A 19,905-nucleotide genomic window follows, 5' to 3' on the forward strand; every position below is an offset into this window, starting at 1 on the left:
CTGACGGTGCCGATTGGGACTGGCACCAGGCGCCAGCAGCAGGTGCGAGCACCGGACAGGGCCATGGTGCGCAGGAGCAAAAAATTTTCAGTAACCACCAGAGGCTTGCCCCAATGACAGTGACTGGTGCCCCACCTTGGTCTGGCGCCCCCACTCATCTGCTCCACCATCCTGCTGCAGCCAACACCCACCATGTTCCATGCTCTGTCACCTGCTGCCAAGGCCTGCCATGTTCCACTCGCGCCCCCCTGGTGGTCAGCACACATCATAGCAACCAGTCATTTGGTTGGTTGTTCTGCAGTTCGGTCTATTTGCATATTTGGGATATATATATATTGCAGATTAAAGGTAAATGATTCAATTTTTATGCTACCAAAATCCCAAGATTATAACAGGTGTTTTACTTGAAATCATATATGGAATCTAGAAAGTTAAAACCTTCTTCAATAAAGTATTTAAATAATACTTCAAATTTGTATTTTTATGTTTATAGCTGAATTGGTCAGGGATAATATGGAAGACACAAATGAAGTATTTTGAATAGGAGATTTGGAGCAGGGAATTGATTATACAAATGGTAAAAAACTAAAAGAGCCAAGAGGCAATTATAAAGTAATCCAAATATTAATAATTGCATGAACATAATTTCTCAGTTCCATCCAGGGCTGCAGAACAAAAGGGAAGACATGTTACAAAAACCTGGGTGTGACGAGAACACGTGGCTGGTGCCGGGACCTCCGAGGTGTTGTGTGGCTGTGCTCAGGGTTCTAGGGACATTAGAGGCTGGGATGCTGAAACATTGTGGACACCAATCTGTCTGTCAAGTGATAACTACAGAACAAGAGCGACAAGCAATCAGTGACGCAGTAACGCATTTCAGAGAAGACATCAAGAGCCACTGTTGAATAGACATAAACCTGAAATAATATGTTACAGAATTCACAACAAAGATATAGATGGACAAGAGATAATTCAGCTGGAAAGTTACAAATTAAAAGTGAATGCAGATGGTGACTCATACTCATCATCAGAAAACTACTAGTACAGATTGAGCTCAGGGCCTAGTACATGTGTGGGATGGGTAATTCAGGTTACTTTTGAAACAATATTGCAAATAGAAACAGCAGAATAAATCATGCCTTCCGATGATGAGCATTTAAGGAAATGTATGTACCCATTTTACATACCTAGCATCCAGGAGTGCTTCCTTTTATGTCTTTGGGTTGTTTTGAAGAATGTCTTTGTTTGTGGTCTTTATTTTATAGGGTACACTGGGTAGCTTAGTGCCTGCAGCAATAATACTGCAAACTGCAGTAAATCAAATTCACTTCATTTATAATGCTTCTGAGAAAAGTTAGAGAAAAACATAAATCTTATTTCCTTTATAGCAAGTAAAATTTCAGATTGTGTTTAATATGATACTCAACAGGAAAAAAGGCCGGTTGTTTACACTGACAGGTAGTAAAAGCTGTCTTTTATCTTGTTAGAGGTTCTTGACTATAGTACCACAATGTTCCCCCCTTCTAAGGACAACCAGAGACTCTCCCATTCGACTGTGTTCAGTTTTTACTTGAGAGTCATTTTCTGGGTGCACTTGTCATAGCATTACACAGAGCACCCTTATAACTTTCTCTTTGAATTGAAATCAAGTGCTGCTATCTGCTGAGTGAAAATTAACAGTGCATGCAGTGTGCCATCTAAAAAACACCCATTATTAACTTTACTCCTTTAGAAAACATAGGTCTGAAGTGAAAACAAAAAAATAGTTTTGCCTATTGTAATTAAGTCACAATAAGCTTCCACGATTTGGGACTGACTTGTGTTTTTCATTATAGAAATTCAAAATGATATCATTTAATGTGGCGTATGAAAATGTCAATTATCTAAGGAGCTTCCAAACTTTCTAAAAATGGGATCCAATCAACTGAGTGACTCTTAAGTGATATGGGGAAAGAGGAATTTAATTCTATGATCTAGAAAAGCCATCTGAGTATGCTGTTTATATGTTGTCTTTTTAGTCCCAGTGTTTGAATACCATAATGGAAGACATCTAACTATAAGACAATGGCAAACATACTGTGGCTTTTTATATTTGAGTTAAATTTTAAAAAGCCCTGGCTTCATACATGTTCCCTAAAGGAATTTTTCATCTTTTTAAAAATTTGTCAACATTTCAAATAAAAACTACCAAATTTCTGACAATAGTCTATGTGACAGCTGTAGGAATTATACTTCCAAACTTTCAGAAAGTAACTCCTGAATGAAGACAACACTCAAATGGAAGTTTCTTTGGTTTATCTACTAGAATAAAAATTGTATATTTTTGCTCAAAAGTCTCTAATTTGACCGAGTAAAATATAGCTGTCCTATTCCTCAACATAAACAACAGCTTTTCTAAGACAAGATAAAAAAGACTGAAGTTTTGTAACAAAAACTGCCAATCTTGTCCTTTGCAGTTAAAGTGGTTAGTGTTGATTAAAGGAACGGGAAGACTCTAGTAAAAAGGGGGCAATATAATGTATAATTTTTTCCAAACATGTAAATGGAACAAAAGGTGCAATAGTTTAAAAATGCCAGAAATAACCAAACCAGTGAGGTATTCTTTGTTGACACACCATATTATAGTATTTTTTCAAGCACACTTGGCTACACTGTAAGAAAGTTAATTACCAAAAGTTAATCATATATGATAAAAAGTTCCTCCAGCAAAAGCCATGTTTGCAAATGAGCTATCTCAATCCTGATTATTCATCTGTTAAAATGGCACATTCATGTCACAGCAATTGAAGACATAAACTGAAATTGGGTGACTGATTTCTGACTTCCTCTCTGATTAGCTCTTTACAGGCCTTTTCAAAATCTATATATATAAAAGCCTAAGCGACCATTAGGACTGAACGACCGGAATGACCAGTCAACCAGTCACTATGACATGCACTGACCACTAGGGGGCAGACACTCAATGCAGGAGCTTCCCCCTGGTGGTTAGTGCATTCCCACAGCCAACCTCCCATGGCCCCTCCCCCGGGCTGGCCGGGACCCTGATAGGCCTCTATCCAGCCAGGCCGAGGGGCCCCACCCATACACAAATTCATGCACCAGGACTCTACTTACTTATTTAGTGAAAAGTTACTCAAAGAGCACTTAAATACAACCTTTCAAAAATCACACAACAGCCCTGACCAGTTTGGCTCAGTGGATAGAGCTTTGGCCTGCAGACTGAAGGGTCCCAGGTTTGATTCTAGTCAAGGGCATGTACCTTGGTTGTGGGCACATCCCCAGTAGAGGGTGTGCAGGAGGCAGCTGATTGATGTTTCTCTTTCATCAATGTTTCTGACTCTCTATCCCTCTCCCTTCCTCTCTGTAAAAAAAAATCAATAAAACATTTTTTTAAATCACACAACATATTCATTTATGCAGTAAGTCATCAGTGGATGTTTGGATAATGAAAATCTAGCATAACTCCTATCTTAAAAACTCTCCTCTGTCTTTCTCCATTAGAATAATATGCATTGGAAAGCTAAGTTCCAAACACTTCCTCTAACTGAAGATAGTGAAGTTTAGTGCAAGCCACCTAGCTACAACTTTTTGAATTTTACAGAATGTTGACCCTTGATGATGTAAAACTTTTAGTTGAAAGACATGATTTTCAAAACCCAAACTGTCCCAATTTAATTTTCAAAATAAGAATTGTTCCATGTTTTCAGTTTATTGCCATTCACAACACATTTTATAAAATAACCTGGTAGACTTCCACTTCAACATCTTCACAGTACAAGAAGGTGATTGCTATTGAGTATATCTAAAGCCAGCCAGTATTTTGAGTATAGGGCAGAATATTTTTGCGGTTCTTCCTAAAAAATGTTGGCACATTCATTAAATGCCCATGTTATAAAAACCACTTAGTATCAATTCCTATCCTTCAGTATATTTTCGTATCTACATAGCATCACATTAAATGTTAATGGGCAAAAGAGTAAAAAGATCTAAAAACATTTCAGTTTTTAATTATTTAAAACCAACTAGCAAAAATCTTCCCTCCAAATATTTTTATATGTAATTTTCCGTCCATTACCACAATAACAAAGAGCTATTATACTTTAAAAAGAAGCTAAAGAAAAAGATTTCACTTTTCCTTTCAAACATGATTTCTTAGCTATTAAATATAGAGATAAAACTTAACATGTGGGTTTAAATTGGGGTGGGTGAGAAGAAGAGTCATAAGTAAAAACATCAAGTTTATGTCAGTTGTACAAATGTCTCATTTAGGAAAGAAAGTAGAAATTTTGATTCAAAAATTCTAAAATATTTTGTCATTACAAGAAACGTCTAATTATTTTTTCTGGGGTCCTGGGGGCGATGGTGGGTTGGTAGGTGGGGCTCCTGAACTACTTTTTCGCTCCCTGAAACAAGACTCTGGCGGAGGCGTCTGCACAGCTGTGGGCCGGGAGCAGCCAGAGAGCGGAGGGATCCCTGGCCTGAGGGGAGGAGGCCAAAAAGGTCACCAGGCGGCTGCCTTGGTTTAGACAGGCTCCTGCTACTGTAGCCTCCCCATTACCCTCCTCTCCCCCCAGAACCCAGGACACCACAGCCACCGCTGCCTCCCAGGCACATTGCACTAATAACATCATCTATTAGCATACCCTATTGTTTTTCACAAAATCCATAATAAAGGAACAATAGGTTAGGCAAAAGATCTTTTTTTCCAACATTTGCTCAGATTTGTGAATTAGCCCCTGCAAAAACACCTCCAAGAATCATCCTCTCTCCAATCAGGGTTCTAGACTAACTGCCTTTCAGCAACCCTCCCACTTTACAAACTTAAATATTGAATTGTTAAACTTATAGAATGCTTTTGAGAATGAAGTGTTTCAACTCAATGTATTTTCCAGATAAAGTTCCCCCATTTAAGTAGTAAAGCTGTTCTTCAAACATTTTTAATCTTACTTTAACATTTATTTTCAATGTATTTCCTTGTCACCTTAAAAGAAGATGAGGTATCACTAAACCATCTCCTAACTTCCTGGTCTCCCAGCCCTGGCGGCTGACTGGTGGCCCGCAGACACAGCCTGGGCCCCAGCTCCGATTCTGGGCAACTTGGGCCACACTCTGAGTCTCAACACAAGGGTGACACCACCTGCTCTGTGTCCCTTTGTTTTAAAGCCCAATAGAGTTACCATAATATTCCCAAGTATCTGTAGATTATAAATTACCATGCAAATGCAAAGGATTGCTGTCATAAGCCCCAACTGGCTTTTTCCTGATAACAAAGTCTAGATATTTCTTATAAAGTATATGTTCTTTGCCAAGACGTGCGTTTATGGTTCTGATCCTTCTGTTACCTACTATTCTCCAGTTGTCATTTTGTCTCCTGCTTCAAATTATGCTTCCAACTGCACCAGGCTTGAGATTCAGTCTGTCTCTCCTACCGTCTAGAAGTCTGACCTTTGTAGAGGTGAAAACTAAAATCTAAAGATCTCTGTTCCTTTAGTAAATGTGGTATCATCATTAGTCACTTTAAAGAACGATTCCCCAAGTAGGTGATGCATCAGACTCACTGAGGCAGCATTTTAGGAGAGTAATTCAGTATGTCTGGAGTAGGAACCAGAAAAGCTCTTTCTCAAAAGCTCCCCCAAGTAATCTCAATAATCAATGGTTCAGGTTTTGGGACTCACTGTTTTGCCTACAATTTCTTCTCCAGAATGTTAGCTGCTGCTAGTTAGTTTTCAGTATAAAAATTTCTCCTCGTGCTAGTCACAAGCACATTCAAAGTAGACTGCCCTCAATCTAGGCTCAGATCCATAAGGAACTAGTCATTATAATCCTTTGCAATAAAATTTTAAAATAACTTCAGAGCTAAGATAATGCATTGAAGCTTTAAGGTGTGTGGATCTATACTAACAGGACAACTGTTTCTGCTTTACTTGTAGTTAGCACTTCATAGTAAACATGAAGACCATCTTACTACAGCTGCCACTAAGTAAAGGAAGGCAGAACTCCTGCCAATAACAGGAAAATGGTTAACTAGCTAATCAGTATTACTAAGAAAATGTTCCAGCAGACACAAATAAAAAATGAAAGGTATTTTACAAAACCACTCAGCTTCCTGTAGAAACCCAAAGAAGTCTACCATAAAGGGGAAAGTTGACCAAAACTACGGTTGTTTAAAAATATGTTCACTTAACTGTGAAAATATAAGTGTCAAATAGGTACAGTTTTATCCTTGAGGAGGTTTAATAGGCATAAACGGAATTCAGTTTTCGTTTATTCTATCCAAATAGGTGTGAAAAGGACACGGAATATTTGGTATAATATAGTTCTAAACACCATTCCCTCCAAATTTAATACAAAAGCCACATTTGGATCTCCTAGGGGTCCAAGTGTGTCTAGGCACTGCGGAACGTTGTCATGTCCTTTGGTTCTCTACTGGGGACACACCAGTCATCAGCTTCATGGATGGTTTTGTAATGCTTCCAGGCAGCTTTGTTATACACTGGGAGTTTTTCTATTGATTCTGTTGACAGAGCCTGAAAGAAAAGCAGGACCTAAGTCTGGCGTGTTTTTAGAATCCAGTATTTAAGAAAACATACACTGGCAAAAAGATAACTACAAATTAAACAATACTATACTGGCTATGAATTTTATTCATCAGAACACTGTCCCCACACGTTTTTAAGTCGTGTACATACTTGAAACGTATTATTGACTGAGTCTATGGCACTACCTGGTGTGCACGTTGACTGAATTTGTTGTTTGCGGTAACTGTCCAGGCAGCCTGGATGCCACTGGGTTGAAATTTTACACAAGTGTAATAGATGCCTCTTCGAAGACATGACCCAGAACAGAAGTTGGTTCATTTAAAAGTCATGTAAGTATAAAAGCACAAAAACTGACATATGTACCTTAATATACAATGGTACAATCACTTAATGAACTCTATTTTAATTATTTATTAGAATAAATACATTTTTTCAGTATAGTCACTGTACTTTAAAAAATTCAACATAATATTATTATCAATAAATATAAAACTATGTCTAAGGCCTCTTGGCTTTTGCATGAACCATTCTTGGCCCTGGGTTTGACCCTCTGTCTTTTCCTCCTGCCATTAGGGCCACCAATTTCAGTTACAGCACATGTGTTTCTGCATCATGCATAAGTTCATGTTTCCAACATATCATTGCATTAATTCACTATTCTTTTTACCCTCATGTAAATCACTGGAACTTGAAATAAACTATGTTCCTCATTATCTTCTTCAATAGAATTTCACACTTAATTTTACATAGGCATTCCCCAAGATGTAAAAAATATTGAACTATAAATTTCATTCTAATAATGCTAAGGAAGGTATTTAACATTGATGATTTTAATGATTCTATAAGACTTCTTGTCATCTATTTTTTCCAAAATGGAACTAAAAACCTTACACCTATATATTCTCTTTGTGCCAGAAATGCTAGCACCACTTGATCTTATAGACTGGATCAAAGATGTTACATTTAATGATAAAAATATTGCCTTCATGTTGCCCTTTTTAAGTTCCTTACAATTGAGATGGTTTAAAAAAGGAAAAGAGAAAGAATTATCTTGAAAGAATTTAACCTTTTCAGATAAATGTATTTTTTCCAATATAGTCTTCAGCATTTCCTGTAAAACAGGTGCCATCTAGTGGCCAGAATAAGAAACTAGAGCCACTAAATAGGTACCAACATTTTTAACCAATTCAGTGGATTGATGGGGCTCAGTGTTCTCCAACCCTGTACAATATACTGATCTCTGCATAAACACATAGAACATCCAAGGCCAATAGGCTCAGTGTCTCTGCTCCCACCAAGTGAGCTACAGGCTTACCAAAAGTCTCCTGTGCTTGTTCCCAAATCTGTTTATGCCATGTTATTTGTCATTGTAAATACATAATCCAATCGGGTATTAAAGCAGTGGTTCTCAACATTCCTAATGCCGCGACCCTTTAATACAGTTCCTCATGTTGTGGTGACCCCCAATTTCATTGTTACAAATTGAGCATAATTAAAGCATAGTGATTCATCACAAAAACAATATGTAATTATATATGTGTTTTCCGATGGTCTTAGGCGACCCCTGTGAATGGGTCGTTCGACCCTCAAAGGGGTCGCGACCCACAGGTTGAGAACCGCTGACTTAAAGTGTTGCCAAAGTGGGGAAGGGTTCTTTGAAAATTAAGATGAATATTTTGGAAAAACTCATGAAGGAAAGTCACATAAAAATTGCTGTCAAATCAGAGTCAGAAGACATTTTTAAAGGACTGCATACAAATAAAAAAGGATTATGCACTTGGTTGTTTCTTTTTTAAAATAAACTTCAAAAAAATGCACTGTACACCTTCCGCAAGGAAGATACTGAAACTGCAGACCCAAAGAAAGGTCTTGGGCAATAGATCAAAAGATTGGTGGATCAATGCCCATTCATGAGTTTTATGTTAAAATTAAATTTATAAGACAAAACTTTATGATTCCCCACTTTAACCCAACTTTTTTAAAATTAACAACCATAGTCCTGATCATTACATATAAGCATTTCTTTTCCTAGAGTCAAGGAGATCATTTGTCAAAAAAGATGAGGTCCTATATTAAAAACTATATATGTCTATTTAAATAGCATGAATTAGAGGAAATTTTCATTACATTATTGTTAAATATTGGCATCTTTTCCTCTTATCAAAAGAAGCCTCATTCACTCAAGAAAGCTGTAGTTACTACCTTAATGAAGATCACTGCATCTGTCCCATAGCCCTCGAGGGAATACAGCTTCAGGTCTCCTTGGAAGTACTGAGCATAAAGACGGGAGATAGGCAATCCATAGCCAAAACCAGCCTGTTGTGTGAGGAAAACGAAATTCTGAAATTCTATGCTACTGAGTATCCCAGGCTATCAGAAATGCTAATACCTAAGTATTTCGAAAGATCAGGCTGGAGCCCAGCTGAGTCCTGCATTAGGCCACTCCCCTCCCGTCACTAGAAGTCTTCATTCTTCTTTCTACTATAAAATGACTTGGGGAGAGGGGATCTGAAAAAGCATGTTGCTTTTCTTCGTTGGCCTGCTCTACAGTATCCCAATACTGCTTTGGGCAATATCATATAAAACATGTTCTCTCTTTTAGCAAGAGTAGAAAAAGCCTTGTGCGGCCTATCAGATATATCTTGTGACTTCATACCATGAACTTCCAGCCTGTGTTCTGAATCTGGAGGGATCCATAACAGCTCTACTTTCTTAATTCTCACCTACAGATCACTTCCCTGCTTACAAATCTTCAAAGCACAGCCCCTCCCCGACCCGTTGGCTTGAAATAAAAACCCAAGCTTCTATCTACAAAGAGCTTTCAAGACCCGATAAGATCAGGTCTCTGCCTCCCACTTTCTAGTCCAGCTGAACTAAATCTCCTGCTCTCAAGTTCTTCAAACATATGCTATTTTTTATCTTCGTGCCTTTGTTCATCCTGTTCCCACTGTCGAATGGCCTTCTTTACCTGGATAAATCCCACCAATTCTTTAATACAAGCAAAACATTTAGATAAATGTAAAAACGGTTTTTATCACCAAATGACATGTTCAATGGCATTCCATATAACACTTCAGTTGAGAGCTTATGTGGATTCAGCAATCAGGCTATTCACAAAGCCAGGCTCCAGCTTCATCGATCTCTACCACTATTCCTTGATTTTACTAACCGGAGTGTCTATTCACCCCTCCAAATCAACTACCTGTTCTCCACACGTCTCCTTGCCCTGGGAGGCTGACCTGAATGGTGATGGCCATGGATTCCCAATCCTCTGCCTCCAGTGGGTCCAGCCAATGGGGAGCCCAGTAGGAGTGCAGAGGGAGTCAAGTCAGGGTATTCACTCCCCTGATTCCTTCTGCCCAAGGTTGCTTCCTTTGGGCAGATGGGCTCCTTGTTACTAAGCAGCTGCTCTGCAACCTTCCCCTTTTCTGGGTCTGCTGGCTTCTCCTCCGTCTCCCTTTGATTCTGGGTGGTGACAGCTCTACTGCTGCTGGCCCTGGATTCCTGTACTCTCACTCCTCATAGCTCTGTAATCTGTCTTTTTGTAAATAAGCCTTCCTCAAATTATCATAATTTGAATGAGCTCTCTTTTCTGTTGGGACCCTAATACATTAATTAGTTCCAGATATGGCCCCAAGGAAACTGCACAAGCAGGTGGCTCAGGATGCCATGGCCTGACCTCTCCCTCAACCACACCTACGGACTTGTGGGGCTTCCCCTAGAGAAAATCACAGACAAGAAAGCCAGCATGGGCCTGGCCCACTGCTGGATCTGCACTGGATGCTGGCACCAGCCAGAAGTGGGCTGCCCTTTCACCACAACCTCTCCCAGGGCAGGAGCAAGTCCTACCCGTGGGCAGAACTTGAGGTGCAGCACCTCCATGGATCACAGGTTGCAAATAGGGTGGACAAAATGCAACTGGATAGCTAGCTGATGACAAGGAGATCTGGAAGAGAAATGCGTGGTCCTCTCAGTGGGTTGACAGTGTGAAGACACTCCACCATGTAGGTGTCCGTACTACATTCATTATATTCACACGGATGAAGCCCTCAGGAGTCAGGCAGACAAGACGGCGACTCCTGTGCCGTCAGGCAGTCTTTCTCCAGCCGCCCCAGGGCTTGCTTGCGGGGTCCACTTACAAAGTGTTCATGGCCTCGGGAAGAAGGCTCAGAAAGAGCTTAACAACAGTCTTCCCTTAGTAATAACAAGGCTTCCCGCTGTGTAGCTCCCAGGGGAGCCTGTGCCATGTCAGGCCTTCTATTTTCTTAAAAATTCACATAAATTCTGCATCCTAAACAACAAACACTTATATAGCATTGACTTTGTGCCAGGCACTATCAAAGGTATTTTTACATACATTAAATGTCAGCCCTGACAATAACTTGATTTTTAAAGCTGAAGAAACTAGGGTATTAAAAGGTCCATAATTTTCCCAAAGCTACACAGCTAAAATGTAGTGAAGTCAGGAACGGAACCAGACAGTTTGGATCTGCAATCTGGACTGATATGCTATGCTGCTCTATAAAAACATTCTACAGTATTTGTTTACTACAAAAGCAATCTATCCCTTCTCTCCCCTGACTTCTAGAGTAAAATTAGACTCTAAGAAGATGCCCATGTTTATTATTTGACCTCATCTGTCCCGGGGCACATGGATGCCTACCCCAGTCACCATGTTCACCATTTGAGAAGCTCATTACTATACTAACATTGTACAAGCTTTGTAAGACATGAACAATCTTACAGTTGTAGCTACAGAATTTGTGCTGCCTAACAAGTAAAACTATTATAACAAAGTCCTTATAGTAACTTCCTAGGGTCTAAAACAGATCCATCATATACTGTGTTTCGTCATGACAACACCAGTGCCTGTGCCAGAAAAGATTCCAAGCTTAGAACAACAGTTCTTCCAGAATTACAGGTTAGAGATTTGGCAAAGCGCTCTTTTGGCAGTTGGATAACAAGGATAGAGTCAATTCAAAAGCTAATTTAATTAAACCTGAAAATAGATGACTATTAAGATGAATAAAAAATACCAGCAAAATGATTATAATTGGAGCCATTTCCAGGTCGATGATTAAATTGATCAGAACTCTAGTCTTATTTCTGAATCTAGAATATGAGATCTTTCTATCATAAGTACTTGAGGGGAAAAAATCAACACTGAAGATAAAAGCAGTGTTGACCAAATACCAGTAAAACTGCTAATTTAGTCTTCACCTTAGAAACAGTCTATCAAATGCAGTTTACCACAGGAAAACTACTGACATATCACTATCGAGCTTGGCAACAAGACCTCCAAAACAATACTCTGTGTCTTGTGCTCTTCAATCAAAAGAAAAAATAACCCAAATTTAACGCTATTTAAATTTAGAGGAAAGTGTTTTTTTCCTAATGGCTTCCCTTCTTCCTTGGGGTGTGCCCTACACAATGGCTTAACTGATTTATTTGGCAACTAATGTGATTTTTTTGGCAATTCACAACGACGCACTTCATTATTTCTTGATCACATACCAGGGGTGCTGCTCGGGACGTCTCGACCCGCGGCCGGGGAGCAGTTGAGTACATGTAGTTGAAGAGCCTGTCGATTTTCCTCAGCGGAACACCACCTCCTCGGTCACTCATCTGAGAGGAGAAAGGATCATGCACTATGACTAAGCCCCTTCACAACAAGGTAAGGACACACAGTGTCACAGTTTAACTGCTCTCTGCAGAGCACGGCTTTTCAAAACGAGTATCATGCAATCCAAGTTGCAACTGTAAACAATTCCCTCACTGCTGGACTTAACACAACTCATCTAACATGTAGAATTCGAATACAAAACAAACTCCATCATAATACAAGTTCAGTGGGGTGACTGTGTATTACTGAAGTCGCACTAACACTTCAGTACAGTACAGAATGTGGCATAAACTGAGCCTATCTTGGATGTAAAAATAAATGTATTATTCCTTTTTGGTGACCAGTTTGAAAACCAGGTGAAAAATGCATAAACCCTCTCTGACCCAACAATGTTTATCCCCCAAAAAATAAGCATAAAAGTATGCAAAGAATGTGTGAGACTGTCCATCACAGCACTATAGAGAACAGCTAAAACTGGATTACAACCTATCTAGAAGACTATTTGAGTAAACTAATGTACATTCTAAAATAGAACACTATTTAGCCATTAAATATTATATAGAACTGAATGTATTGGCATGAGAGATGCTCACAAAATCTTGTTAAATAGTACAAAGCTATAAGAAGCATTTATAATATTCTAATTTTATAAAAATTAAATTATAAAAAGTCTGTAATGATATATTTTTGTCCATGGAATTATGAGTGATTTTCTTCTTTTGGGTTTTTAGTTTCTAAATATTTTTCACAATTACTTCTATTATGGGAAACAACAGTATAATTTTCATTTTCAGAAAGGAAAAAGCAGAGCCACTTAATTGTGTTGTAGAATCAGGCATTTCATAGCATAGACTCCAGACAACTTTCTAGGGAGTTTATAAGGTACAGAGGTTTTTATATTGTGCTTATGTCATTTTTCAACTCAAATCATATGGTAGACTGGATTTAATAATGTATTTACAGATTGTCTTCATTTTGTTTTCCTTCACAGTTAACATGGACTTATTTTCCTAGCTGTTGTACACCTTCCATTCTAATCTACTACAGCCATTTTCCTTTGTTACAAAATCTAAATTGACTCCACTATCGATATTAAAATAGTTGTCATAAACAAATTTGCTTTTAACATAGATATATAGATATGCATAGACATAAAAAATAGTTCTGAGTACTACATATTCAAAAGTCAATAAGCTAGATGGCTTCTAGTCAAGTTTTTGTATAGTCTTTTTATTTATTTATCTTTTATTGTTGAAAATATTACAGATGTCCCCTTTTTCCCCCCATTGACCCCCTCCACCCTGCTCCTGCCTCCTCCCCAGGCCTTCACCAAACTATTATCTGCCCATGGGTTATGCATATATGCATATAAGTTCTTTGGTTAATCTCTTCCCACCCCCTTCCCTCTGAAATTCATCAGTGTATTACATGCTTCATTGTCTCTGTTCTATTTTGTCAGTTTATTTTGTTCATTATATTCCACATATAAGTGAGATCATTGTGATACTTGTCTTTCTCTGACTGGCTTATTATGCTTAGCATAATAATCTCCAGGTCCCTCCATGCTGTCTCAAAGGGCAAGAGATCCTTCTTTTTTACAGCTGCATAGTATTCCATTGTGTAAATGTACCACATCTTTTTATCCACTCATCTACTAAAGGACACTTGGGTTATTTCCAGATTTTAGCTATTGTAGATAGCACTGCTATGAACATAAGGGTGCATATATTCTTTCTGGTGTTTTGGGATTTTTAGGATATAGTCCTAGAAGATCACTGGGTCAAATGGCAGTTCCATTTTTAATTTTTTGAGGAAACTCCATACTGTTTTCCATAGTGGCTGCACCAGTCTGTATTCCCAGTTTCCATATAGTCTTTAAAATTGTTTACAGTATGTTTATACAGTAAGTCCTCACTTAACGTCAATAGGTTCTTGAAACTGTGATGAAATGATAGGCTAGTTGATTTAAACAAGAGGTAAGTTCCTATTTTCATCAATGTTATGACTAAACAATGTTAAATAAATGATATTATTTGAGGATCTGATGTATATTTCTTTCACAATAAAAATCACATAGCTATTTTAATTTTTAAAATAAAAGTCCACTTTGAAATACCATTTGAAGAGTTGCCTCTGATATATCTACAATTAGATCACTGCAGTATAAAAATATACAAGGACTTTATTAAGAACTTGTCTGTTGCATTATGCTTGAAATTGTTCTTGGCCATGAATTCAAACCCTGTGAAGAGATTTATTTTAGTAAGATGAATAAAGAGGTCTGAGTATTTTCTGAGGTCCACAATTTGTTAATTATTCATCCTTTAATTTAATGCTCTGCTGCACACTTGTTGGTAAGAAGTGTGAGGGTTCTATAAATATTAACTAAGTAAACAACATATTAGAATAGATATTAAGATAAAAAGGGTAGATTCAATAAACTGGTTTTTCTTAACCTTCTGGCATCCAACAAGTATAAAACAAGAAGTGACTTCCAGCCACAGGCAAGTATGAGAAAAGCAGAGCACACAGCACAAAGGACAGGTGACTCTGAGAGGCACCTAGTTACTACAGGTGAAGGGGGTAAAGGAAGCCACAGGAATATAGTTGAAAACTGACACAGGTAAATAAAGGTGACCTCCTTTGCTCTGCAGTCAAGGAACAATAAGCTGGAATCAGTAGATTTTTAAAGTGGCCATAAGAGTTTCCAAGAGAATTGTAAGAGATTCTAGTATACCAGACGGTCTGAGTTTTTGGGAAAAGGGAGGGAGGAAATGATGGGAGAGAGAAAGAGACAGATGTCTGGTCTGTATACATTTAAGACAAGAAGAATGGCACCCTGATGACAAATATACTGAGAAAGAGATTTTAAAATTAAACAAAAAATCTCTGATTAAGATAATTTGATGAAAAAAATCTAGAATCATGGGAACACAAGCCTATGCCAAGAGAAAGGCAAGAGATTATGAAAGAGATACATGGTGGGGAATAATGTCAACAGGAAGGCTGAGGAAGAGACATTTGCCAATTATTTTTAAAGTTTTCTCTTCGGTGCATGAAATCACCACTTCTCAATGTCATCGAACCAAGAGCTGCCATTCCTAACTTCCTGTTCCCCATAACCCCGGGGTAGTTCATGTGACTTTCAGGGTCAAGGGAAATGAACCACTGCTAACTCGATGACAGCTCTGAAGGCAGGAAATTTAATAACTCTAAACTCTCACCCAGAGCTCCTGAAGTTTCTTACTCAACATCTTTTTTAACGTCAAGTTTATAAAATCAGCAACAGTGAATGAACCAAGATATTTACATTTTAACTTTAAATATATGTGGCTTTAACACTTATATTATTTACTGAATATAGGCCAAACACAAAATCTGAAAGAGCAGCTAGAGTTCTGAGATAGAAAAAAATAATTCCTTCACAGGATTTTCAGCAGATGGATAAAAGGTGAAAAATGTCAACAATTTGAACAAACTTAAAAAAATGGGTGGGAGGGTGGAGGGGGAACCAGACCTTGATCCTGAAAGTCTAGGGTAAGTAATAGGGGTAAAATCGCTACTGAAGAAAATTAAAGCAAGCATTTAACACATAAAGAGATAAGTAACAAGAGTAGATACAGTCATGTGACTTCGGACGTAAGGAGGCAGAGCACAATATATAGGTTAGGGCTTTTAGAAGTCTGCTCAAGACCTTTACGAACATTTTTTATAGCTTTTTAAAAACTGTATTTTTATTGATTTCAGAGCGGAAGGGAGAGAGAGAGAGATAGAAACATCAATGATGAGAGAGAATCATTGATCAGCTGCCTCCTGCACACCCCCTACTGGGGATCAAGCCTGCAACCCTGGTATGTGCCCTTGACAGGAATTGAACTCGGGACTCTTCAGTCCACAGGCTGACATTCTATCCACTGAGCCAAACCGGCTAGGGCTACAACTTTATTGAAATATAATTCACATACCATACAATTCACCTATTTAAAGTGTACAATTCAATGGTTTTTCATATATTCACAGATATGTGCAACCATCAACACAGTCAATTTTGGAATATTTTCATTACCTCAAAAAGAAACCCTGGATACTTTATTGATTACACTCCTAAGCAACCAGTAGTCTACTTCTTGCTCCATTTTATTTGCCCGTTCTGGATATTTCATATAAATAAAATCATACGATATGTAACGTTTTGTGATTGGTTACTTTCACTTAGCATAATGTTTTCAATGTTGCAGCAACCATATTGTAGCATGCACCAATGCTTCATTCTTTTTATGGCCTAATAATATTCCATTATATGGATATGTATCGCATTTTGTTGATCCATTTATCAGTTGATGGACATTTGAGCTCTTTCCATATTTTGGCTATTGTGAGTAATACTGCTATGAACATCCATGTACACGTTTTTGCTTGAATATCTGTATTTAAACCTTCAGGATATATACAGACCTAGAAGTGGAAATGCTTGGTCATTATGAACCTTTCTTTGCACCAAACAGATTCCCTAAGCAAAGTCTGTCCATCCACCAACACAGAACGAGTTTGTGGCTAAGTGTCTAGGAGTTCAGTAAACCTCGGTCCATGTGGTGATGATAACCACAATAATGGAAAGCATCTGCAGACCAGTGTGCTAAAGCAACAAGAAACAGAAGCAGAGAGAGCTACAAGAAAGATCACGCTGTAGCATAATTGAAGCCCAAATGGGACTTACTTTGAATCAAGTAAACCTTAGTGGGCAAGTAGCTGACACATAACTAATAAAAAAATAGACACATTAGCATCTGGGCTGGAAAAAACATGACGCATTCACATTACTTTTTCAGCAAACAGATTGTACAGCCATATATTTATTTGTGCCTCCTTCTTTTAAATGAATAGCCAAGAGAGATAAAAAAAAAAATTCAGAGGTGAACAGTGCAGACAGCAGAGACAACTTAATTTTTTAAAAAACGGCTATCATTAATAGCCTCAGTTATTAAAGAAGATAAAACTAAAATGGAATACTATAAAAAATAATAAAAAAAAGTTTAGCCCAGCTGGCATGGCTTGGTGGTTGAGCGTCAACCCATGAACCAGGTCACAGTTCGATTCCTGGTCATGCCCAGGTTGCAGGCTCAATCCCCGGTGGAGGGGCATGCAGGAGGCAGTTGATCAATGATTCTCATCATTGATGTTTCTACTTCTTTCTCCCTCTCCCTTCCTCTGCGAAATCAAAAATATTTTTTAAAAAATAAGTTTATAATAAGATAGTGAAACTAAAAGGTCAACAGAAGGGCTGGGAATTTAAAGTCAAGGAAATCTCACAGAGTAGAATAAAAAGTTAAACAGATTTAAAAAAAACAGAAGAAAAAAAGATATGAAAAAAGAGAGGAACATATCACAAAGCCCAGCATCCTCCAAATATGACCACTGGAAGAAAGTATCAAGGTCCAGCCCAATGGAAAGGCCTACACCAAGTCACATTATTATGAAATTTCCGAATAAAGCTGAAAAAATGATTTTAAAAGCTCACAAATAAGATTGGTCACATACAAAGAAATGGGAATTGGATTAAGCATAAGTATTCTCAATAGGAACAGCAAGAATGATGTCAGCAAAAATAGTGGAGAAAGGAGCTCCAAAAATTCTCTCCTCCATCAGAGCATCAGGAAAAAGGCAAACAATGTCAGAATCAACTTTGTTCAGCTCTGGAAATTAACCAAAGTCTTGTAGCAATCTTGGGAGCATGCAGTCAAGAAAAACAACAGTGAGATCCGTGGTGTTTTAACTGCCTTATTCCCACCCCCCCAACAATAATACTATGCAGTCAGAATGCAATCAGCAGCCTAGCAGCCACTGCATTTTTCTGACCCAATTCTGAGCTCCCAATGCAAAAAAATACTGCATGAACCCATTTCCCACTATCAGAAACATTTGTCCAAAACAATTAGAGGTGCCCTGGCCAGGTAGCTCAGTTGATCAGAGCATCCTCCTGAGACACCAAAGATTGAAGGTCAGGGCACATACAGGAGTCAACCAACAAATGAATCAATGGGTGGAACAACAAATATCTCTCTCCCTTTCTCTCTCTCTAAAAATTACTAAATAAAATTTTTTTAAAGAGACATAAAAGCATGGAACAGACTGTAGAATCTCAGAGGGAAGGAGGAGGTAGGTAGGTGGGTGGGAAGATATCAACCAAAGAATTTGTATGAATATATGCATAACCCATGGACACACACACATATAACAGGGTGGTGAAGGCCTGGAGTGAGGGATGGGGGAGGATTAGCAGGGGTCAGTGGGGGAACAAGAGGACATAATGTAATACTTTCAACAATAAAGATTTAATTTCAAAAACAAAGAAATTAAAAAGTGAGAAAACAGGAAAAAAAATTAGAGATAATAAATTTTAGGGCCACCTGAGGCAGTATACAACAGTTAAGGCAAACAATAGGCTAATCAAAAAGCTTAATAAGGGAAGCTAGGGAATGAGATATATAAAGGGGTTTAAAAAGCTCAGACATGTCCTGAGAATCCAGAAGGTCATGTTAATGCCTAGGGCTATGTTCATGCTCAGGAAAAACCTGAACAGATCCCTAAGCTTTCACCTCTGACTGACCTTGAGTTTCTGTATAAGCTGGACCTAAGGTTAAGCAGGGTTAACATATTCATAGTGCTGAAAGAAAAAGACTAACAACTAAGAAGTCTATATCCAGCCAAATTATTCTTCAAAAATGAAGAAAAAATTAGACATCTATCTATCCACACTAATAAAAGACAAAGACAAACATGCAAATTGACCGTACCTTTGCTACACCTTAAGCCACGCCCACCAGCCAATCAGAGCGACTATATGCAAATTAACCCAACCAAGATGGTGGTCGGCAGCCACGGAGCTGGAGCAAGCAGGAGGCTTGGTTGCTCCAGTGATGGAGGAAGCCAAGCTTCCCGCGGCTGGCTGTAGCCTCCACAAAAGGCAACAAAGTTTCAATTATAGAAGGTAAATAAATCCCAGAATAAAAAAACAAAAAACAAAAAAAGGAGAGGCTGGGAGCTTCCGTTGCCAGGGGGACTTGGCCAGCCTGAAAACAGCCCTCAGCCCCTCACCCAGACTGGCCAGGCACCCCAGTGAGAACCCCCCACCCTAAAGGGGGTGTGGCAAGCCTGCAAACAGCCATCAGCCCCTCACCCAGGCTGGCCAGGCACCCCAGTGGGGACCCCCACCCTGAAGGGGGTGTGACCAGCCTGCAAACACCCATCAGCCCCTCACCCAGGCTGGCCAGGCACCTCAGTGGGAACCCCCATCCTGAAGGGGGTGTGACCAGCTGCAAACAGCCATCAGCCCCTCACCCAGGCTGGCCAGGCACCCCAGTGGGGACCCCTACCCTGAAGGGGGTGTGACCAGCCTGCAAACACCCATCAGCCCCTCACCCAGGCTGGCCAGGCACCCCAGCGGGACCCCCCACCCTGATCCAGGACACCCCTTCAGGCCAAACCCAGCCGGACCCCCCACCTATGCACCAGGCCTCTATCCTTATATTAATAAAAAGGGTAATATGGCAAATTGAACCCTTAACAGCCAGAACCACTGGGAATGACTGGGTCACTATGACACACACTGACCACCCAGGGGGCAGACGCTCAATTGCAGGAGATTGCCCCCTGGGGGTCAGGGGAGCTCCCCACAGGGGGAGCCTCTGCTCAGCCCACAAGGCCAGGCTGAAGGGTTGCCAGCACAGCAGTGGTGGGGGGGGA

General features: G+C 39.2%; 1 protein-coding gene across 7 annotated transcripts in view; it reads right to left on the bottom strand.

Annotated features, from left to right (window-relative positions):
* Positions 1-608: 608 nt before the first annotated feature.
* The window catches only part of PDK1 (pyruvate dehydrogenase kinase 1), a 33,349-nt gene continuing 14,052 nt past the window's right edge, over positions 609-19,905 (bottom strand). For 4 of the 7 annotated variants that reach the window (XM_023744811.1, XM_006083124.2, XM_014468081.2 and 1 more), the window contains 3 exons: positions 12,054-12,164; positions 8,742-8,855; positions 3,694-6,527 (listed from right to left, as the gene is read on the bottom strand). In XM_023744811.1, coding sequence (XP_023600579.1) covers positions 6,387-6,527; positions 8,742-8,855; positions 12,054-12,164 — 366 coding nt within the window. In that variant the 3' untranslated portion in view covers positions 3,694-6,386. Of the gene's footprint in view, positions 832-874; positions 1,345-3,693; positions 6,528-8,741; positions 8,856-12,053; positions 12,165-19,905 lie in introns of those variants that run through there. The other 3 variants (XR_002826453.1, XM_014468075.2, XM_023744819.1) reach the window with 3 other exon arrangements.

This window comes from Myotis lucifugus, unplaced genomic scaffold (genome assembly GCF_000147115.1).
Source record: "Myotis lucifugus unplaced genomic scaffold, Myoluc2.0 scaffold_5, whole genome shotgun sequence".
Taxonomy (NCBI): domain Eukaryota; kingdom Metazoa; phylum Chordata; class Mammalia; order Chiroptera; family Vespertilionidae; genus Myotis; species Myotis lucifugus.